The 24,011-nt window shown below is 39.7% G+C and overlaps 1 protein-coding gene across 12 annotated transcripts in view; it reads right to left on the reverse strand.

Annotated features, from left to right (window-relative positions):
- Positions 1–24,011, reverse strand: part of DTNB (dystrobrevin beta) — a 236,340-nt gene that overhangs the window by 145,904 nt on the left and 66,425 nt on the right. For all 12 annotated transcript variants that reach the window (XM_059405271.1, XM_059405274.1, XM_059405273.1 and 9 more), the window contains 3 exons: positions 20,133–20,287; positions 6,947–7,052; positions 4,644–4,810 (listed from right to left, as the gene is read on the reverse strand). In XM_059405271.1, the coding sequence (XP_059261254.1) occupies positions 4,644–4,810; positions 6,947–7,052; positions 20,133–20,287 (428 nt within the window). The remainder of the gene's footprint in view (positions 1–4,643; positions 4,811–6,946; positions 7,053–20,132; positions 20,288–24,011) is intronic.

Genomic DNA, 24,011 nt, shown 5'->3' on the forward strand with positions numbered 1-24,011 from the left:
AACACAGCCTCCATGACCCCATGACCCCATGACCCCACACTCTGGATTCTGCTTTCTGATTTCTTGCTCATGTGAGTCTAGTGTAAATCGGCCGAGGGGCTCTGATCCATCTACCAGCCCCCTTTCATCGAAGGACTTCTGCTTCTACCAGTTTCTTTGGAGATCCTTCCATGTGACCAGTGTCTATTGGGAGTGAGAAGGGTAAAGAGAGGATGAGAGGACACACCTGTTTAAAACAGCCTTGACCTAGAAGTAACACAGGTCACTTGCCAATACGGTTCTGTATTTGGTGAGACCTAGTCATAGGACTCCACCTGGGGGCAAGTAGGATGGGCTGTATCACCTACATGCAGGTCTAGGAAGAGAAGGAACACACGGATATTGGTAGGTAATTCTAATCACAAAATACATTTTTCCTTCCTCTTCCTACACATAAAACACACTCAGGCCTCTCCCAAGAGAAAACCTGAGGTCCTGTTCAGTCAGTGCATCTAAAGACAAGTCCAGGGCCTCTAGGTACATCACAGTCCTCTTTAACAAGATCATGTGTAGCTCCTTACGATATAAACTAGGAACAGATTATCTGCACCCAGCATCCCCATTCCCCTACACGATAAAGGGACATGAGCAGGAGGTTCTTCCTTATCCAATGTACTCCTCGGCAAAGTGGGCTCTGGCATGCCCTCGGCAGGGGCTGTATCACCTTCACAACCCACCTCTTCCCTGAGCAAGCTCTGGGTCCTTAAAAAGTTGTTTAACAGCTCCAATAGTCAAGGGCTTGTTAAGCTCAGGCTCATGGTTCCTTTGCCAACATACAATTCCCTCAAAAACTTAGCAGGCCTTTGATCTATTTGTTTGCAGTCAGTTCCATGTGCCAGTAACCACACACGAAGTCCTTTCCTAGACCTAATTCTCAAGCCTGATTTATGTCTTTGCCTCCATTCCTCTTGCTTTGAACTAACAGAGGCCACCTGGAGGCCATATGAAACAACAGGTCAGCAGTTCCCAACTTTGGCTGCATAAAAGAATCACTTGGGGGAACTTTTAAAAACTGCCTTATCTAGGTTTCATGTACCTTTGACCCATTAAATCGGAAGCTATGTAGGTGAGAGCAAGGGGATTCTGATGAACTGACAAGAACAAGAACTCGTGCCCTAATCTGATCTTCGCCCTGGGACTAAGTCCCCTTTCTTTGACTGAGAAAGTTCTCTAGGCCTTTATTGCTCAAAGCCTTTCTCAACTCTTACCTACTGCTCTCTCTGGGGTCTATAAGCAATCTGTTTTTCCTGTCACTGCTCCAACTGTCAGAACTTTCTTAGTCCCTTTCATTTTTTGCTTGAAAACTTGCTAATTCTTTCCTAAGCTCATCTCTTCCTTGTCATATTTAACCAAAAACAGTCAACACACACACTCCAATCCTTTCCAACCTTTGACCTGGAGCTCAGGTGGCATGAAGGTCACATTCTAAGTTACCATGGATGATAAATGTACCCATTTGGTCACCCCTGCATGGGTTTCTGTCCTTCCCAACTCCAATATTAGTGTCCTCATCAGGGCTTTTGGCTGCTAAGCCAATGACACAGATTTTAAGGTTTTGCTTTAACAGAACTCTACTTCCAGTACCAACTACTATAACAAAAACTAAACCCTCAGTAGCTTAACACAAAGCTTCTCTCTTGCTCCCACCAAAGTCAAGCAGGTTGGCAGCACACTCTTCTCCACCCATCATTCAAGGACCTGATTTCCTTTCATTTGTGGTTTTACCCTCCTCTGGGTCCTAATGAAATTCTCTCCACTAAGCTGGCAGAGAGAACAGAAGAGGCACTCAGCTATCAACAGTCTTATTCTGGGAAGACACATATCACTCTGATCACATTCCACTAATAAGTGCTATTTATATGGTCCTTCTCACATACAGGGAGGCTGAGAAATGTGGTCTAGATGTATGCCCAGCAAAAACAGGAAAACAGCAATGCCCGTGAGCCATAATGGCCTTTTATACCCCTTAAAATTTAAGCCCCACAAGGGCAGGAATCTGTCTGGTTTGCTCATAGATGTATCCTAAATGCCTGTAACAGCGCCTGACACACACAGTAGGAGCTCAATATCTTTTGAATGAATAATGAATGCATAGAATGAATCACATATGATACTATATAGCATTTTTTTTCTAAGATAAAGTCAAATGAATGCCTTGATGACTAAAAGGATAAATGAATTGTACTGCATAGTTCCTTAGGTAAAACATTAAACAGAAAGTTTTGGAAAAAATTAAAGTAAAATCCCAAGCACCAATAGGACACCTATCAAATCTACAAATTCTTATACAAACTTGTTAATTGCACATTAAATTTATCTCTTATGAGATAAATTATAAATTTTATATATATATATATATAAATTATAAACACAATGGACAATCTTCAAAGAAATTACTATTAAAGTGATCACACCTATTTTGTTAGTGGAAACTTCTTTACCCACATCAATCCCAAAATTCACTCACATCTTCCTCAAAGAACAAGGGCACTACACATATAGTTCTAACCTTGGAAACAAGTTGCACTCACACACACACACACACACACAGCTAAAAAAACCTAACCAATATGCATCAGTCATATGTAATGCATATACTCTTTAAAATTCAGAACCGATACCAGCTTCATTCCTATCGTACTTGATTTTTCTTGAAATCTTCAGTCACTATAACAAAAATGAATGAAATTTTAAAAACAACAAAGTTGAAATAAAAATAACAACAAATGGGGACATGGCTTACTTTACAAGAGTGTTGTGAGGATCAAGCAGAAGTAGAAGAATTAATTCACTTGTGATTTCTGTACTTTCATTGATGTATGTTTTTTTAACTCAATGTCAAAATTCAAGAGCATATGAAATGCTGGTTTTTAAATCATAAGGCAATATTCAGCCACTTATCTTTTTTAAAAAAAGTAAAATCCCCTTTTCTAAAAGGGCTACAAATTAACTAAATGAGCAAGTTCTATCTATGATGAAAAAGAAGTTCTCCACTCTATTCCCCTAACATCTAGCATGAGAACTGTCAGAAGAAACATGCCAATGAATCCAATCATTATAATGGTAACAGAACAAAGAGCTATCTCAGTGATGAGAATTAGACTCTAAACAAAAGAACAGTGAGAAAAACACTAATAAATCAATTAAGTGGGACACCTGTACTTTAAGAAAGGGAAAAATAACAACTTGAATTATTTCTATGCAGTGAAATCTCTATTAGAGATTATCTTTATTCAGTGAAAGAAGAACCTACTACATTGTAATTTTTTTCCATTGCTTGTTTAAAAATTTTAAGTAATCACTCCTCAACCAAAAAAATACTGTAATTTCCAACACAACAAAACCCAGGAGAGGATGTTCAGTTTAACGAAATTTTATGGTTAAGTGTCACTGAGAACCTGATTAAAAAAAAAATTTCTCTAACGTGTCAGAGATGTAAGAAGTAAAGCGTACACATGGGTTGAAATTTGTTGTGTGTGTGTCTGTGTTTTTTAAACCAATCCTTAATATGAGCTTACTTGGCTTTTTTCTTGATTAAGTTTTAAGAAGGCTAACTAGAAGAAAAAAGAAAGAAAGAAAAAAAAAACCCTGATAACTGAAGCTAACACTTAAAGTCCAGTAGGATGACCCAGGGTAAGAACCTAAATCCTAAATTATACCTGTGACCCTATATATTGTTCTATCCTTTAGCAAACCAACCAACAAACCAACCAACTAATAAAAACTAGAGGGAAAAGTTTTTAAAATGAGTTTTTGGAAATAAATGAATGACTTTTTAAAAATTCTGAAAATAAATTGAGAAAGGAGAAAAAAAAATGATTGATGCTAAGCTTGTCAGGTGATTTCTAAACACTAGAGGAAAATCACACATCCTCCACCCAAATATTGTTATTTACAGGACTGCTTTTGAAAGTAAGGACACCAGGGCGCCTGGGTGCTCAGTGGGTTAAGCACCTGCCTTCGGCTCAGATCATGATCCCAGGGTCCTGGGACTCAGCCCTGCGTCAGTCTCCCTGCTCGACTGGAAGCCTGCTTCTCCCTCTCCCGCTCCCCTGCTTGTGTTCTCTCTCTCCCTGGGTCTCTCTCCATCAAATAAATAAAATCTAGGAAGGAAGGACACCAATGTGGCAACTGTAAGATACAACATTTCCCCAACTTCAGAGAGATAAAAATTTAACTCCTTCAGTTCACGCAGTCTTCTCTGCAACATTTAAAACCTAGAGACGTGTAGGAAATATGCTTGAGAAAAAGAACTTAAAATCTTAAGAAAAGCTCAGAGAGTAAGCTTGGAGGGGATTACCGCTTGCACAATTTTAAAATAAGAAGACCCTTCTCACTTACTTTTCCATTTCAAATTGTAATGGTATCTCCATCTCCTGGGACTTTAAAAATTCTCCTTTTAAAATCAAGTGGTGAAAACAAACAAACAAACAAACAAACAAAGCCAGGTGACGCAGCACAACGTATCTGCGCTCAGAATCGTGAGCAGAAGGCTGGGCTACCCTGCGGCCTCCCTTGGCGAGGCCTCCAGCCGGAGGCAGCGGGCACTGTCACCACAGAGACTGGGCAAGGGCGGAGGACACAGACAGACACAGAGCAATTACCCAAGACGAGTGCTCCTTCATCTGGTGTTGGTTGCTGTGAGGGCCGCTGGCATGGCCACGCCAGAAGCAGTTCTGGCAGAGCTGGTAGTTGTGGCACTGCTGGCATCGGTACCGGAAGCCCATCATGCTCTCGCAGCGGCAGTAGGAGCACTCCACGGGGTGGAAGACTGCAGAAGGCGGAGAGGGGGACAGGAGACAGAAAGAAGCCATTTTCATTTGGATAAAGAAGGTCCAGACGGGGGAAAACCAAACCTCAGAGAAACAAGCAAAGGTGAAAACAATATTAGAACCGAAAACCCCTAAATTGTCTCCCAGTTAAAGAACCAGCCATTTACTAGAATAAAAGGGGAAGATGATAGATGAGAACAGGTTTTCAAGTTAGAATGTTACATTCCAATCCACCTGAGAAAATAACCGATTTCTTTTTTTAAAATGAAACTTGTGTTCACTAGAATGATAAATGTATGATAAGGATCGTAGAGGATAAATACATATAGAAAGAAGAAAAAGAAGCCTTCTCAGTCTAAAATTTATTTTCCAGGGGCGCCTAGGTGGCTCAGTCGGTTAAGCGTCTGCCTTCTGCTCAGGCTATGATCTTGGGGCCTTGGGATCAAGCCCTGGGGGCGGGGGGGGGGGGGGGGGGGTCGTCTCTACTCAGCAGGGAGCCTGCCTCTCCCTCTCTCGCTGCCCCTGCTCATGGGCTCTCTCTTTCACTCACTCTCTCTATAATAAATAAATAAAATCTTTAAAAAGAAATCTGTGCTCCAAATTAAAACTATACAATCTAGGGGCACCTGGGTGGCTTAGTTGTTAAGTGTCTGCTTTCAGCCCCGTCATAACCCCAGGGCCCTGGGATCGAGCCCCACATCACGCTCCCTGCTCAGAGGGAAGCCTGCTTCTCTCTCTCCCACTCCCCCTGCTTGTGTTCCCTTTCTCACTGTCTCTCTCTCTCTCTGTCAAATAAATAAATAAAATCTTTTAAAAAAATTTTTTTAGCTGTTTTAGTCAAGAGATTCTACACCTTTAAGAAAGTAATCCTGAATCTAAGGTTCCTGTGAACTAAAGCCACAGTGGCACAAAAGGCTGAGAGGTTTAAAAACAAAAGGTACAGATGAGAGAGGGAGAAGACAGAGTATGGATGTGCATTTCATCCTTACAAAGGGAAAAAGGGAGCTCTACCTTTTCATGCTTCTCAGATTTACTGGTTCTTTTTGGCAGAATAAGAAACAGGCAAGAGCCTTGAGAGGAGGGAGGGAGGTTACATAAGCCCTGGGGTGCCTGGGTGGCTCAGTGGGTTAAAGCCTTTGCCTTTGGCTCAGGTCATGATCCCAGGGTCCTGGGATCGAGCCCCACATTGGGCTCTCTGCTCAGCAGGGAGCCTGCTTCCTCCTCTCTCTCTGCCTGCCTCTCCCCATACTTGTGATCTCTGTCAAATAAATAAATAAAATCTTAAAAGAAAAAAAAGGAAAGAAAGAAACTATAGCCCTTCCTTTAACAAACTCACACAACCTAAACAAGGAGATAAACTGATAACAACAGAAGAAAAAAGTACCATTTCAATTCTAACCAAGACAAACATTTAAGTCAAATTCCTCAAAAAGGTACCAAGAGTAATTCAAGATAAAATAGTAAAGGCAGAAACTGAAGATGTGTGAAGTACCAAATTCTATCACAGTTATTTTCCTTTAAACTGTTCCAAAATCATTAGTGTTAGTGCTTGATACTGCATACATCTAATTTTTTTTTATAACAGTATAAATTAAAGGTAAAAAGGGAAGTCAGGTCTAAATCAGATGGGTTCAAGTGATGCTTAGTGGGGAAAAACCCAGAATTTGAACCACAAAGTTTTATGACCTAATATTACTATTTCTTGATATCCTAAGTAATAAACCCCCTTCCCCTACTTTTCCTTGAGAAATAAATATTCCTCCTTCGAAGGGCACCTGGGTGGATCAGCAGGTTAATCCTCTGCCTTTTGGCTCAGGTCATGATATCAGGGTCCTGGGATTGAGTCCCACATCAGGCTCCCTGCTCAGCGGGGAATCTGTTTCTCCTTCACCCTCTCCCCTTCCCCCACTGCTTGAGCTCTCTTGCTCTCTCTCGCTCATGCTCTCTGTCTCAAATAAATAAATATAGTTTTTTAAAAATCCCTCTTTTAAAAGCAAAAATCACAAATCCAAAGGACACAGTGACAGCAAATATCAATTTTAATTTTCAATGGTAATAGCTAAGGACATTACAAATACCATCAGTTCCTGTATTTCCCATAGCACAAGAGACTGAATGATCCAAGTTCTGCTTACCATTCTCAACATGGGCGAGCCTGTGCATGAGAGGTAGCCAGACAAGGCACTGGGGAGGAGGATCGGCCATCATTGTGTCTAAAAACATATTTAGCATTATCTTCTTCTGTGAAGAGAAGAAAAACAAACATACCTTATATTCTTCAAGTATCTCTGAATTCCAAAATTAAGTTAATCTAGAATTCACTCAACCAAGTTATAAAGAATTCCATGTGAGGGACGCCTGGGTGGCTCAGTTGGTTAAGCAGCTGCCTTCGGCTCAGGTCATGATCCCAGCGTCCTGGGATCGAGTCCCACATAGGGCTCCTTGCTCGGCAGGGAGCCTGCTTCTCCCTCTGCCTCTGCCTGCCATTCTGTCTGCCTGTGCTCGCTCTCTCCCACCCCCCTCTGATGGATGAATAAAATCTTAAAAAAAAAAAAAAAAAAAAGAATTCCATGTGAAATTCTACAGGAAAATACAGTAGTATTTTTCATTACGATAAAACTGAAACACACTATACATTACTATTGTATTCAAATGCACTTCTGCATACATTATTTTGAGTCTTTTATTTATTTATTTATTTATTTGACACAGAGAGAGATCACAAGTAGGCAGAGAGGCAGGCAGAGAGAGAGGGGGGAAGCAGGCTTCCCGCTGAGCAGAGAGCCCCAGGCAGGGCTCGATCCCAGGACCCTGAGATCATGACCTGAGCCGAAGGCAGAGGCTTAACCCACTGAGCCACCCAGGTGCCCCCATTATTTTGAGTCTTAAAACCACTGTTTAAGGTAAATAGTTTAGGTATCACTGTCCCCATCACAGATGAGAAAATAAAGGAAAAGAGCATTTTAAATGACTTCTGAAGGTCCTGGTGCACCTGAGTGGCTCAGCTGGTTGAACATCTGACTCCTCATTTCAGTTCAGGTCATGATCTCGGGGCTGTGGAACTGAGTTTCACATTAAGCTCCGCACTCAGCAGGGAGTCTGCTTGGGATTCTCTCTCCGCCTCTCCCTCTGCCCCTTTCCTGCTTGTATTCTGTTTCTCTTTCTCTCTCAAATAAATAAATAAATCTTGGAGGGGGGCAATAAATAACCTGGAAGGTCCTAACTAAATCAGACACAAAGCAAGGACTGGAACTCAGCTGTCCTTCAAATTACTATTTCTGTTACCGATGGGGAGACAGACATCCCACACCCCATTATAAAACATCAGCCAAGAGCAGGAACTACTCCATTTGTTGTTTACTGTGTTTCCAGCATTTCGTAACAGTGTCAGGCACACGACAGGCACTTGATAAGTAATCACTGAAAAAATACTAACGTGGGGAGCAAACACTGTTAAACATCACTTAACAACTTTCTCATTTTCAGAAAGAAAACTAAAGTGCAGAGTAGTGAAATAATTTGATCCAGTCACAAAGACAATTACAAGGATGAAAATAGAGTCTGAACACCCAACGTCCAGCACTACCCCATTATACCAGCTCCCCAGCTAGACTGTTCTGTCTTTATTTCTCTTTTAAACAAATACCTACAAAGCTTCCACTGTTTGTGAAACACCAACATAATTACATCCCAAGGGACATTAAAAATCCGAAAACAGTCTAGAAAAAATAGTCATGTGATGTAGATAGAAGAGATTCTCAAGAATTTTCAAACTGATGGATTTTCTTTTTATTTCCTCTAACTCACAAAACACCTTTGCAGCTCCGAAAGGAAAGGAAAAAGGAGGGAAAGGGAGCACTTTACAACTACATGTGAGAGTTCTGTCATTGCACCTTGGCCACCTCGGCCCCCACTTCAAACTTGATTCCAAAAGAAGGGCAGAGACAAAAGGGAAGACATGGGAGAGTAGGAAATGCAGGACCAATAAGTGCGTAGGACTTTTCCAAGTCCTGGTCCCACCATTCCAAGGCAGGGGGGAGGGACTGAGGACTAGGGGCAAGTGGATACCAAAAGGCACCCAGAATTTCATCTTAGTCTCTCCCAAAAAGTATGTTCTCGGTTCCACCACTTCTCTTGAGGTGATAACAGGATATACAAAATGAGGTGCTTCCCCATAAAACTTTAAACTACTTTATATGGGGGGGGGGGGGGTAGAAAAGATAAAATTGGTTAGAGCTGACTGAAAGATTTCACCAGCATATGACAAGATAAGTGATTTTTACCACAAATCTATTCACCATGAACAGAGCAAAGAGGGAAGGCACTTTGGTGATAAGTCAGGAGAGTGGCTGCCCCCGGCATCTGCCATCCTGCTACTTCTCCAACGATGGTTCCCATCATACAAACGGACTACAGACTGACTTTTGTGTATCTTTCTGGCAACTATATGACTTTTGACTCCACTGTATTTAAGGAGATCATTCTTATTAATGAAAATCTTTAAAAAAAAAAAGAAATTGGTAAATAGGGAACAGAAAAGGGAAGATAAAGTAGACAGCAGAGCAAGAAAGAGGCTTTTGCAATAAAACCTTGAAAGAGATGAAGAAATATGAAGGAAAGCCTCCGATCGAGGACAGAGATTGGAGCCCAATGCTGAACAGGGGGAGGGAAGGGGCAAGCACGAGGGCTGACTGAGGGTGATAACAGTAGGAAGTTACCATCCGAAGGCCCTTTACAGAAAGCCATGCTCTGGCAGTCAGGTTTGAAAAATACCTACTCAAGAAGGCTAAATAAAGTTTTCCGGAGTATTTTCCATCTCTGGCATCCAAGTCACTGATGTTTCTGAGACCTCAGTGGAACCTCAGAGGAACAGGTGAACAACATTTAAAATAAAACCAGAAAGTCACCGAACATTTAAATGGAGGGACAGATATGGAAAATGCCTCTAATTATGGCGATGCAGACAACTGCAACAAAGCAAAACAAAAAGTGTCTACATAGAATTACTGAGAAAGAAGATGCTATGAAGTCTTTTAGCTTGCAAGAGATAGGAACCAAAACTAAATATATGTTTAAATTAATATTTCTATATATTTTATATCTAATACTAAAAATTGCATTTCTACAAGTCTACCTGCAATCCTCATGCAACTTTTCTTCTTAAAAAGCTTTGATTCGCCTAAATTATACTTTCTTTTTTAATCTTCAAGATCAAAAGGAACAATTACATCTGATATGTCAGAAGCCCTTGATAAAAACACTCAGGGTCAGTTTACAGAAGTTGTCCCAAGGTCATTTTGTAATTGGAAGTCCTCCAAAAGCATGAGGAATGAAACAAGAAGAACTGTGTCCCACAACTCTGTCTTCCATAAACCATGTAATTTGGGGGAAATCATTTGACATTCTGGTTTCAGTTTTCTTACCTCTGAAAGGGTAGAGCAGTGGTTCTCAAGGGGTCGTCAAAAGCTGCCCTGTGGGTCCCTAAAATATTTTCAAGGAGTCCATGAGGCGAGAACAGTTTTCATAAAAATTCTCAGACATTATTTGTCCTTTTCATTCTTAATCTCTCATACAGTGGGGTGCGTCAGAAGCAAGATGGCATTTCCACAATCATCCGAAAAAACTACTAAAGCATTCCTCCCTTTGTAAGGCCAGATTTCTTTCTATACTTTAACCAAAACAACATATCACAATGGAATCAATGGAGAGGCAGGTAGGAGAACCCAGCTGTCTTCAATGGAGCCAAATATTAAAGCAATTTGCAAAAATGTAAAACCATGGCACACTTGCTAAATATTTTTGTTTTGGAATATATAGTGACTTTCCATAAAAATATATTATTTAACATGAAATGAGTTTATCATTTTTTTTTTTTTCCACGTAGGCTCCACACAGTGTGGAGTCCAACACAGGGCTTAAACTCACAACCCTAAGATCGAGACCTGAGCTGAGGTCAAGAGTTGGATGCCCAACCAACTGAGCCCCCAAGCATCCTATCATTATTTTTAAATGACAATATATATCTTTAATTTCTCAAATTTAATTTCTAGTATGGAAATACCAATAGGTATAACCCACATAAGCAAAAGCTCTCTAGGGTCCTCAATAATTTTTATTGCAAAGAGGCTCTAAGACCAAAAAGTTTGAGAATAGCTGAAATAGAATTCCCAGCTCAAAAAGTCCATGATTCGGTAAATAACTGCGCGGAAGAAAGGTTGACTCTCTTTTCCTCCTTTTTTGTTTCATTTTGGTTTTTCTTCTTGAGTTGAACACATTCTAGGAATTTCTCCTTATTTTTGCAGCACAATATTTGTAATAAAATTGCAAAAAAATGCACATTCCCACAATTCTCGTCTTGCTATATTTCTATCCAAATGTATATATGCTTCTATGTAATTACATACATAAGGCAGGCAAAAATATATGTTTCTTCACTTAGCTTTTTATTAAATATTGTTTTGCTACAAAGGTCTTCATTTCTAATCATTTTAACAGCAGCCTGGTCCACTGGGCAGACACACTGTGATTTATCTCTGCCTTCCTCTATAAAACACTGAGGCTGTTTTTATCCTTATGTGTACTCATCTCTTCTCTTGGAAGTAAGCATTTATTTTTGTCACCTATTTCCCAGCCCTTTGTTATTCTAAGCCCCAATACTGACACTTACTACCTACCCCAGAGCCATTCTCACCTCCCACCCTCCACCCATGACTACATTTTCCCTGTTTTAAAGGGAGACAGGGACCATCTCTTAAAAATGAGAAATCCAGTATCACTAAAGTAACATGAGAAAACAATTAGTTTAGCATTGGATCATCATAGGTGCATTAAAACCTCTCATTTCAGGGTGCCTGGGTGGCTCAGGGCTGAGATCATCTCAGGGTCCAAGGTCCTAGGATTGGGCTCTCTCTGCTCAGCAGGGAGCCTGCTTCCCCCTCTCTCTGCCTGCCTCTCTGCTGACTTGTGATCTCTCGCTTTCTCTGTCAAATAAATAAATAAAATCTTTAAAAAAAACTCTCATTTCCTCATGGACGACAGGTTAAGTATTACCCATTGCCTTAACTTACTTGATAATCAAGTAAACCACGTATGACACATAGCTAATAAACTTGAAAACATTTTTTAAATCTTCCCGATGAAAAATATTTTTATACAAACTACTGTGCAGAGTTAGATATACCCTGTCCCAGGGCACCTGGTTGGCTCAGTTTGGTTGAGAAACTGCCTTCGGCTTAGGTCATGATCCTGGAGTACTAGGATCAAGTCCCGCATCGGGCTCCCAGCTGCACAGGGAGTTGCTTCTCCTCTCTAATGCTCTCTTTCATTGTCTCGCTTCTCAAATAAATAAATAAATAAATATCTCATCCGACCAGGACAAACATACATTAACTGGTTATAGGACCAGTGCTATGGGTTAACCTTTTGATTACTATGAGACACGGAGTTTGTCCATATCACAAATTTACTTCCAAAATTAAAGAACTCTGTAGAGACACAACAATATAATGTTGCTATCCTATTATTTATTAGAAATATTTTTATATAATGTAGCTAAAACATGGGGGAACTCCAGAACTCCTGAAATACTTGATTTTCCTCATTGCAAGGACTGTTTCATTTGAGAAAATCATGGAATAAAAATGTCAATGAAAACAACAAGGTTGCAGGTACATCCATGAGGTTTAAGCTTTGAATCAGAATTCAAGTCAAAGACACTTTCTCATGCCAACATTTAATTTAAATCATTTAAACCAACAAATTTCTAGTAAGCATCGATCATTTTCCAGACATTGTTAGTCACGGGGATATAAAGCCGAAGATCAAGGAGCATCGCCTCAGGGCATAAGTGAGCTAGATATGACAAGCCATGGGAATGCAGAAGAAAATTCAGAGCATCAAAGAAGAAGGGCTATTTTAGCTGGGATATGAAATACGAGGGCCTCTGTTGAAGAAAGAGAAGGTCAAGTTCACACACGTGCACGAAAAGACAACCCAGCATAACCACTGCCGGTCAACTGCAACTGTAAGATCCCCTTGGCCACATGAAGTATCTCTATATCAGGGATGATAAGGTGTGAAAGAAGCTCTTCAAATCAATGCAACGTGGTAATAACCCAACTAGATCATCATGGTAATGAGGGCCTGCTGACGGAGACAGTAAAACCTGCCTAATTAGAATTCCTATGAAATACACATATACATGTGTCAGGCAATTCTTCCTAAACTATTCAATGTCCAGGAAAACAAGGTCAGAACATCCAGAAAGTGTCTCACTTCAAAGATAGAGTGGGAATTAAAGTCATTTTGGCGTATAGCAGAAGATGATAATGCTAGTCAAAGAGTCAGAAGACATCTCCAGGCATGAGAAATACTGTTGCTATTCTGAAAAATCCACCGGCAAGAATGTAATCACGTCACTACCCTTTCCCACCTCCCTCTGAATCAAGGAGAGCCCTGCAACACTGAGTGAAAAATTGTCTCTACTTCATCATCTCCCTCTTTCCCCTACTGTACTTATTCAGTCTTCCATAAAGACAGACATCAAATTTAAAATGCTCTGCAGGGAGGCACCTGGATGGCTCAGTGGGTTGAGCCTCTGCCTTCGGCTCAAGTCATGATCTCAGGATCCTGGGATCAAGCCCTGCATCAGGCTCTCTGCTCAGCAGGGAGCCTGCTTCCCCCTCTCTCTCTGCCTGCCTCTCTGCCTACTTGTAATCTGTCAAATAAATAAATAAAATCTTTTTTAAAATAATAAATAAAAGAATAAAATAAAATCCTCCACAGGGTGAGGGGTGCCTGGGTGGCTCAGTCAGTTAAGCCTCTGACTCTTGATTTTACTTAGGTCACGATCTCAGGGTCAGTGAGATCAAGCCCTACGGCGGATTCCATGCTGGGTATGGAGCTTGCTTAAGATCTCTCTCTCCCTCTCCCTCTGTCCCAACCCACCTTTTTAAAAAAAATCACACATTTAAAAAACAATTTAAAAATAAATAAAATCCTTGGGATGCCTGGGTGGCTCGGTTGGTTAAGCAGCTGCCTTCAGCTCAGGTCATGATCCCAGCGTCCTGGGATCGAGTCCCACATCGGGCTCCTTGCTCAGCAGGGAGCCTGCTTCTCCCTCTGCCTCTGCCTGCCATTCTGTCTGCCTGTGCTCGCTCTCTCCCCCCCATCTCTGATAAATAAATTAAAAAAAAAAATCTTTGGGGCGCCTGGGTGGCTCAGTGGGTTGAAGCCTCTGCCTTCAGCTCAGGTCATGATCCCAGGGTCCTGGGATCGAGCCCCACATTGGGCTCTCTGCTCTGCAGGGAGCCTGCTTCCTCCTCTCTCTCTCTCTCTCTCTCTCTCTCTCTGTGCCTGCCTCTCTGCCTACTTGTGATCTCTGTCTGTCAAATAAATAAATAAAATCTTAAAAAAAAAAAAATCTTTAAAAATAAATAAATAAATAAATAAAATCCTCTCAAGACAGACTGAACACTTCAAACTAAAGTCAATACAAACCTACAAAATACATAATACAACAAATAGCAATCATCTTTTTTTTTTTATAGCCATCATCTTTTTAAGGAGAAACAAAATTTATCCCTAAACTCTGAAGTTTAGAAAAACTGGGGAGAAATTTTAAATATTGCTATTTGCTGCTTGTTTTTAATAACTTTAAGTCTCTAAAGTCAGTTTTAGTTTATAACCACAGAAGAATCAAGAGCTCAGTCCGTTAGGCACCCACTCAGTTTCGGGTCACGTCATGATCTCAGGGTCATGGGATCAAGCCCTCCATCGGGCCCCACTCTCACAGCAGAGTCTGCTTGAGATTCTCTCCCTCTCCCTCCCCCCCTGCTTCTCCCCCAACCTCACGAGCTCTCTATCTCAAATAAATAAATAAAATATTTAACAATAAATAAATAACCACTGAAGAATCAATATATTTGGTCTACCCACCAAAATATTAGACTTGAGGTACTATGTTAATACTGTGCTTTATTCAGACAATGATCACGATCACAAATTTACAACTAGAATTAATTTTTCTATTAAATCTTTTAAATTTACTAAAGTAGAAAGAATAGTATAATATGCTTATCACCCAGCTTCAACAATTCTCAACATATGACTAATTTTTTTTAAGATTTTATTTATTTGTCAAAGAGAATAAGGGGGAGTGGCAGGCAGAGGGAAAGGGAAGCAGCTCCCCGCTAAGCAAGAAGCCTGATGTGAGACTCGATCCCAGGATCCTGGGATCATGACCTGAGCCAAAGGCAGACACTTAACCCACTGAGCCACCCAGGTACCCCTTATGACTAATTTTAATTCATACTTTCACCTTTCCTTCAGCCTGGATTAATTTGAAGCAAATCCCAGACATATTATTTCTTTTTCTTTTTTAACATTTTATTTATTTATTTGACAGGGAGAGAGACACAGTGAGAGACAGAACACAAGCAGGGGGAGTGGGAAGGCGAGAAGCAGGCTCCCTGCCCAGCAGGAACCCTGATGCGGGGTTCATTCCCAGGACACTGGGATTATGACCTGAGCTGAAGGCAGACGCCTAACGACTGAGCCACCCAGCGCCCCTGAACACATTATTTCTTGAATTAACTTTACTTCAGTGGTTTATTATGGACATCTCAGATGCTTCTGAGGCTGATAAAAGCATCCTTGTAAATCTTTTTGTCACATAAGTTTTGTTTTTCATGTGGGAAAAACTTAAGAGTAGAATTGCCAGATCATGAGTAGGTATCTGTTGAGGACTGTAGGAAACCAACACCAGAGCCTTTTCTAAAGTGGTTTGTATGAGAGTTCTAGTTGATGTGTTCTGCTGAATTAACTTATAAATGCTTTTAACTTTGTTGTGTTTTTAAAAGTATGTAATCCAACATCTCTTATTATAGGTTAGTTTGCAAAACTGTTTTCTAAAAAAGAATTAAGGCTATATTAAAATAAACAAATATGTAATTTTCTTCATATCATTAAAAAAAAATTCGAGTATTTCTCCTGTAATGCAATGCATACATTACTGAAAAACTGCACATACTGCAAAACACATACTGCAAAACCGTGGATTTAAAAATAATAAGGTACATGAGAAAAACAGGGTTGGCACAAACCTAAACACAGGCACCCTTGTGAACAGAGGACTAACACTACTACCAGCACAATTAAATCTTCACAGGCATTAACAAAAGTCACTATCAGATGATACCTTTCAGTCTTAAATCCTGAAATACTTTTTTCCTTCCTCATGATAAGGGCATACAACTTTCAAGACAGATGAGTTGCATCACAAGCCCCACATCAGGCCCCACACGGGGCTCCTTGCTCAGCAGGGAGCCTGCTTCTCCACCTCCTTGCTCCTCCCTCTGCTTGCGCTTCCTCTTTCTGTGTCAAATAAATAAAATCTTAAAAAAAAAAAAAAAAACTAAACTAAATACTGGATCTAGGGGATAGCTCCCTGACAGTCAATTTTTGCAGCACAGGTGTGTGAGACAGGAGAAGATGTCTTCACCTCTCTAGCTCTGAACCCACAGTTTCACCCCATAACACTGCAGAAAAGGAAGCAGCTCATGAACCCTCCAAACCAGCCACTTCTTTCACTAAAGAAAGGTACGCCTGCAAGAGCTCCACTTCTTTCTTAAAAGAGTCCTACATTCTCTTTAATTTTGATCACTTCTTTGCTCAGCCCAGAACGTCAAAATGCTAGGGAACTGCCTGTGAACCAACAGTGCAATTTCCACCTCCCACTGACACTGTTCTCTCTCTGTTGGAGGGTGTGAGAGTTCCTCTGCATTTAAAAAGTACATACATAGTAAAACAAACCATATGGGAAAAGACCATTTCAAAAAGAAACCCAAAAATCATTGGATTTAACTCTTGCTGCATGGAACTTTGTTCAAAGTCTCTCCCTTTTTTTTTTTTGGTCATTCCAGCAGTAAGTACTTTTTCTTCTAAGGCTTTTTTTTTTTTTTTTTTTTTTTTTTTGTCATCTCTCCAAACCAAGGAAGACTTAAGTTCCCTCTAGACTAAAATAAGCTTCTCTGACTTTTCCAAATTTGGCACATAACAAAACACAGAATGGGGGGCACCTGGGTGGCTCAGTAGGGTAAGCGTCTGCCTTGAGCTCAGGTCATGATCTCAGGGTCCTGGGATTGAGCCCCACATCAGGCTCCCTGCTCAGCGGGAAGTCTCCCTCTCCCTCTCCCACTGCCTCTCCCTCTGCCCCACCACCCAACTCATGCCCTCTCTCTCTCAAATGAATAAATGAAATCTTGAAAAAAACACAAAGACTGAGTTTTTTCCTAAGAATCTGAAGCAAATAAGAAGCAAGAGTCAAGGGCGCATGGGTGGCTCAGTGGGTTAAGCATCTGCCTTCAACTCAGGTTATGATCTCAGGGTCCTGGGATCAAGCCCCACATCAGGCTCTCTGCTCAGTGGGGAGCCTGCTTCCCCCTCTCTCTCATCTACCTCTCTGCCTACTTGTGATCTCTATCTGTCAAATAAGTAAATAAAATCTTTAAAAAAAAAAAAAAAAGAAAGAGGCAAGAGTCAGCTCTTGAGTTCAAAGGCTTCACAATAAAGGCATAAGGAAATCTGGAGTATTCTAGAAAGCATTCTTAGGATTAACAGTTGGAAATTCTTGTATTCTTCGACATTTCAAACTTCTGCTCCAATACTGAAGTCTCCTCATAGCTCCCACATTGCAAATAGAGCTAAGGTGACTTTGGGTTGGCACCCCACATGACTGTCACCCACTAGTCACAGCTCCTTCCTCATGGACACATCTTTGTATAAATTGCCTTCCCTATTCCGACATTCAGTAGTAGCATTCCGGAACTTGATCAAGTTTAGCCTAACCTTCAGGAAGCATCTTGTGCGAAAAGCCACACGTACCTCATGTACAAGATTACCCCAGAGTATTGCGGGGCAACCATTTGACATCAGGGCACTACAAACGCAGCAGCAGTGAGACGATGCCAAATGAAAACCAGTTGCTGTTTCTTTATCATACCCACCCTCACTCACCTTGCTTCCAGGCATTTTCATACCTCAATGAATGGACAGAGACTAATGAATGGAAAGAGACTCTTAATCTCACAAAACAAACTGTGGGTTGCTGGGAGGTGAGGGGGCAGGGATAGGGTGGTTGGGTCATGGACACTGGGGAGGGTCTGGGCTATGGTGAGTGCTGTGAAGTGTGTCAGCCTGATGATAAGCAGACCTGTACCCCTGGGGCAAATAACACATTATATGTTAATAAATATAATAATTTTTTTAAAAATTTTTAACGCATATCAGTGTGGGGGAGGGGGAGTGCTAACTATATTAGAATAAATTGAGGCACACAGCTATTTTTAATATGCTAAAAGTTGATACTGTCATTTACAAAAAGGGAAAAATAACGTATGGTGACAAATTTCCACAAAAACAATCAGCCCAAGTGCATACAAATTTGGAAAGAATATCTCCTCAGAACGTGGTAAAAATAACTCACTAGTATTATGAGTACCACTTTTGGTGCTACAGCTAATGAGTAATCTCTAAACAAGCTATAAAATATTGTTTGAAAGTCTGAATTCAGACTTTCAGTTAAGAATCCTTAACTTCAAATGTAAAAAAAAGTATGTGTGTGTTTGGTTTTGGCTCTTGTGAATCAAAGTATCACAGTCAGGAGGATCTAGTTTACAATGTGCTTTCAGTTCTCAAACCTTTAGATTTGTTCTTTTTATATGTTAACTTCTTATTTTTAAATAAATTTAGACCTGCAGAAAGATGGGAAGATCATCCAAAAAATTCCCGCTTACCCAGATTCCTCAAATGTTAACACCGCAGAAGGGATGTCGCTTTGCCCTTAAATACCTCAGATCACATTTTTTAAAAACAAGGATATTCTCTTACATAATTTAATATAAATATCAAAATCAGTAAATTAACATTTAATGACAAAATACTAAAAATTTATTCAGATTTTTTTCAAATGTCCCAATAATGTCCTTTATGACAAAATGAAAATTCTGGATCATAAACTGCATTGACATTTTCTCTCCTTACACTCCTGTGACATAGAATGGTTCCTTTTTTTTTTTTTTTTTTTGTCTTTCATGACATTGACATTTTTTAAGTGTGCAGGTCAGTTATTTTGTAGAAATCCCTTCATTTGGGTTTGTCAGATGTTTCCTCAAATTGAGAACTCAGGACAGATATTAATTAAATTTGTTGTGGATAACTGTTTTGTAATACATACAAATAACAAATCATTACATTGCACACCTTAAACTTTTACAATGTTATGTATCAATTACATCTCAATAAAACTGTAAAAAATAAAATTAAACATAAAAAATTGGGAAAAACAAGAAAAGGAAGATGAGACTTGGCTTGTGCTTTTCTGGCCCACAGCAGTGACACTGGGTACTTCTCAGTGCATCCAATCGGGGGGCAGGGATATCAGTCTGTTTCCTTTACTGGTGACAGGGACTTTGATCACTAGGTTAATGTGGATCTGACAGGCTTCTCTATTACAACATAGTAACTTTCTAAGGTTACTATATTTCTCTTTTATAATTAATGAACATCTTATAGGGAGATACTTTCAGACCGTGTCAATATCCTACTTCCATTAGTCTTTTACTTATTAGTTTTAACAGACTTTTTCTTAATTCCCCACTTTTCATAATGTCTAAGTTTAGCATGAAGTTCCTTTTATCGCATGTCTACTGGAATAGATGAAGCCAGAGTCAACATCCACTCTGCTCGGAGTCATTTGAGGCACAGTTAAGATCTCAGGAATTCACACATACAACCTCAAGGGCAGGACTGCACAAGGACACACAAATAAAGAGGAAACCCAATCTATCTTTCCTTCATATAAAAACGACAGTGTGCCCTTGAGGGATTCTGAGCTGGCAGCTGGGAGCTGTGTAGCATTCCTTGTCTTCAGTGCTCAGGAAAAAACGGTCCAGTATTGTATAGAGTTTTATGCCCAAATTCCTGTATTTCACAGCTTAAAGAACTCATTCAGGAGAGTAATATATGTCCAGTAGCAATAATATAAACACTTCATCTTAAACACTTTTCTTTAAAATTTTAATAATTTAAAATATTTCATAGGTTATCATTTTTCAGGAAAGACTCCCTTCTCCCCCAAACCAGAATTCGCAGAAGAAGTTTTCATAGGCCCTCTTTTTCATGCCCCTCCCACTTAAAGGTCTTTTTTCTCCCCTGCTCAAGACTTTATGTCTCTAGACTAGGACAAATCTGGTGAAATCTGATACAAGGTGGAGGGAAGAATGAGTGCTCTTCTAGTCCTAGATTTTACAAAACTGTCCTTACCTGCTGTGGAAAACAGGTGCGGACTGAGTGCTCTGTGTAACCAAAAGATGGCCCTTCAAAGACAGCTGTTGGGAGCTTCAGAACTTCCTTCAGAAACTGGTCAAACTTGCTAAATATCATTAAGCCATTGGAATCTGACATCTGGGAGAAAACATCTATGAGAACAAAACCAAATAAAGTCAAACTAGAAAGAAATACCAACTTTTTATAAATAAATGACTCTATGTCATTTGTATACCAGTCAAAAAGTATCATTAAAAATTATCATAAAAAATTATCATAAAGCTATTACAATTTTTAGTTAATATGTATTCTCCTTCTTATTAATACTGTGCAGTTACTTTATTGACCAGGCCCCCTCTCCCACCCACTTAATATATACCTAAACATCAAGCCAGATAACCATTCATGTAGATCTACCTACCTACTCTTTTTGAGTGTGCATAACTGGATGATATTTAACTTTTGTTTTATTTATAACTAACTTTGTTCTGAGAAGAATTTGTAGCAGCATGCTTTTATCTCTTAGCATTTCTATATGTGTTTATATAAGACATATGCATGTTTGGGTGTATGAATATATTAGCATATTGGTTATGGGGAATGAAATTGTATTCTATTTATATATTCATATGCTAATAATGTAATGAATACCTGTGACAGAATAAATTTGAAGGAAGCATAAAGCATGTTTAAAATATTCCATTCAGTGAGTTCCAAAGTAGAATAAAAAGAACTCCTATAAACTCTTCTATTCCAAGATACTTTGATACTATAAGATCTTATTTTTACCAGAAAGTCTCACTCAAGCAGATGGGAAAGAAATTTCCAGTAATACTATTTCTTTATCTTCTTGGAGAGAGTCTCTTCTCTCCAGTTAATTCTTCCTCTCGTCTCATCCATGGGTTGGGAAAAAAAGAAAAATCACTAGCAGCTCAAAATCACTGTGACAAAGAAATGTGACCTAAGCTTTTATTCAAACCACTGAGCTTTCTTATACATGAGTGAATTAAATATGCACAGAAAAATCGTTTCCTGAGGACTTGCCAACAGTGGCATTTTGAAGAGTCTTATTCTATATATTCATGATGAATAAGAATACTAGAAATATATATGTAATTGATATATGTTACATACAAATATACATTTTTCCTCAGGTTTAATCTGAGGTGTTTATCTTCAAGCACTAGGTGTAAAACAAATACAGTTTAAATATATTAACCAAAGAAAGATAAAATATTAGAATATCAACTCCACAGAATAACTTTTGGGGCATTAGAAAACAGGAAACTGAGATGCCTCAGTGACTCAGTCATTAAGTATCTACTGTCAGCTCAGGTCATGATCCCGGGGTCCTGGGATTGAGCCCCACATGAGACTCCCTGTTCAGTGGGAAGCCTGCTTCTCTCTCTTCTACCCCCCACCCTCGCTTGTGTTTCCCTCTCTCATGGTCTCTGTCAAATAAATAAATAGAATCTTTAAAAAAAACGGGAAATTATCAAAGGAATGAAAGCCTGCAATGTATCCTCCCTAGGTAGCTGCGACTCTGTAGTTGAAGAAAAAATACAAAATAGTCATTGTGAGTGGGGAGAGTCAATGAGAGGCTAAAAGAACTATGTGGTCCTAGTGAAAACTAAAGTCAATTAATTAGCAAATACATATTAAGTTTCGCCTATGTGCTCCAAGTGCCAAGCACTCTGTTAGGTGTTGTGAAACACAACAAAGAATTATGATATACAGTCTTTATGCCCCCAAGAAACTTTCAGTGTAACTGAAAAAAATAAGATACATACGAAGCAAAGAGGAATAAAGTGCTAAACTGACACTAAGTGGAACAGAAAGAACAGAGGCATCAAGATACTTGTTAAGCCTCAGTATTTGTCAAGAACCACAAAGTTACCACATGTAACCATGGCTAAGGCTGCCTATACCTACCCAGTATTAATTATTTTCTTGTTTCTTAGTAACATTTATTTTATTTTGTGCAATAATGTAGCCAATAATTAAGAGATTAAAATTTACAGCCTCCTTTTAGCAAGTAGTGGTCATGTGACTAAGTACTAGCCATTGAGACTACCATAGATGAGCTGTGAAGGACCTCCAAGAAGGCTGGTTAAGGAAAGCTGACTAAGCTGGAAAGCACGCCCTTTTTGCCCTGTCATGCTCTCCCTCTTTTCACTATCTGAAATGTAGTTATGATGGCTGGAGCTCCAGCAGCCACCTTGGAACATGTGGCAAGTGCAATTTTTATATAGAAATCATGCTCTAGAAGGATAGAAAACAAAAGTAGAGAAAGTCTGGGACCCAGATGAACTACCATATCAGTTCTGGATTACCTAACCTGGAGACGTCTTTTTTTTTTTTTAAGATTTATTTATTTATTTATTTGACAGAGATCACAAGTAGGCAGAGAGGCAGGCAGTGAGAGAGGAAGGGAAGCAGGCTCCTTGCTAAGCAGAAAGCGCGATGTGCAGCTAGATCCCAGGACCCTGGGATCATGACCTGAGCCAAAGGCAGTGGCTTTAACCCACTGAGCCAACCAGGCACCCCTGGAGACTTCTTTTATATTGGAGAAAAATAAACTTCGACTTTCTTTCTTTGTTTAAGACACTACTATCCTGGGGTTTTGTTTTCAAGCAACAATCCCTAACACTAAGTGCAACTATACATTACTAAACATTACCTCATTGTACACTCATAAAATGGTAAGATGTATGTGTGTACATGCAATTACTTAAATTTTATAGATAAAGAAACTACCTTAGAAAGGTCAATTTGCTTAAAGCAAAAAAGTTGGTAAGTACCTAAGTCAAGATCTAAAGCTATACTTCTCTAACTCCAAAGAAATTCCATCATACCGCACAGCTTTTTCAAAACATAGTTTAGAACAACTACAAAAACACAGAGGCAGGAATTGCCAAGAAAGTTCAAAAAGAAAGGAATTCAGAAGCTAGGCCTTGAAAGGTAAAACTTGGAATCTTGAGATCAAAACAGGTTGGAGGTGGGCGCTGGAGGACACAACCAGAAAAGAGGAGGAAACCGTCTATGGACACTTAGATTTGTTAGGGGAGGTAAGCAGGAAACAGTGCACTAAGTGCATTCTTCAACAAGAAAGTTAATTTAGGTTGAGAAATAAAAGGAAATAAAGACAGAGTAAGAGGGGTGTCTAGGTGGCTCAGTCATTAAGCATCTGCCTTCAGCTCAGGTCATGATCCCAGCGCCCGAGGATTGAGCCCCGCATCAGATTCCCTGCTTGGTAGGAAGCCTGCTTCTCCCTCTCCCACTTCCCCTGCTTGTGTTTGCTTTCTCGCTGTCTCTCTCTGTCAAATAAATAAATAAAATCTTAAAAAAAAAAAAAAAGGACAGACTAAGAAAAATATCTGCTATGAAAGAAAACTTAAAGAGGAAAGCACTCTGAATTTGGTTTAGAAACTCTTACATAGGGGAGAAATATTTCAGAAAACTAAGTTTTAATAAAATTGGACTCTTAATGACGAGTAAAATGGATAAAAGAGGAAGAACGGGATTGAAGAAATCAGCTAGTAAACCCTGTGAATAATGCACAAATGAGGTAGCGAGTGTGTGAACTTCAGCGGTGACAGTGTGGGGAGGGGGTGTCATCTCCAAGATATTTCAATGCAGGAAACTGATGGCAGGTTGGGTTAGGGCATAAGAGGAATTTAAGAAGTTAGGATTATTCTAAGTTTCTAGTATGGGAAAATGCTGACAACCCTGACTGGGGGGGAAAAAAAAAAAAAAGAAGAAGAAGAAGAAGAAGAAAGAAGAAGAAGAAGAAGAAAGAAGAAGAAGAAAGAAGAAGAAGAAGAAGAAGAAGAAGAAGAAGAAGAAGGAGGAGGAGGAGGAGGAGGAGGAGGAGGA

Source organism: Mustela nigripes, chromosome 7 (assembly GCF_022355385.1).
Source record: "Mustela nigripes isolate SB6536 chromosome 7, MUSNIG.SB6536, whole genome shotgun sequence".
Taxonomy (NCBI): domain Eukaryota; kingdom Metazoa; phylum Chordata; class Mammalia; order Carnivora; family Mustelidae; genus Mustela; species Mustela nigripes.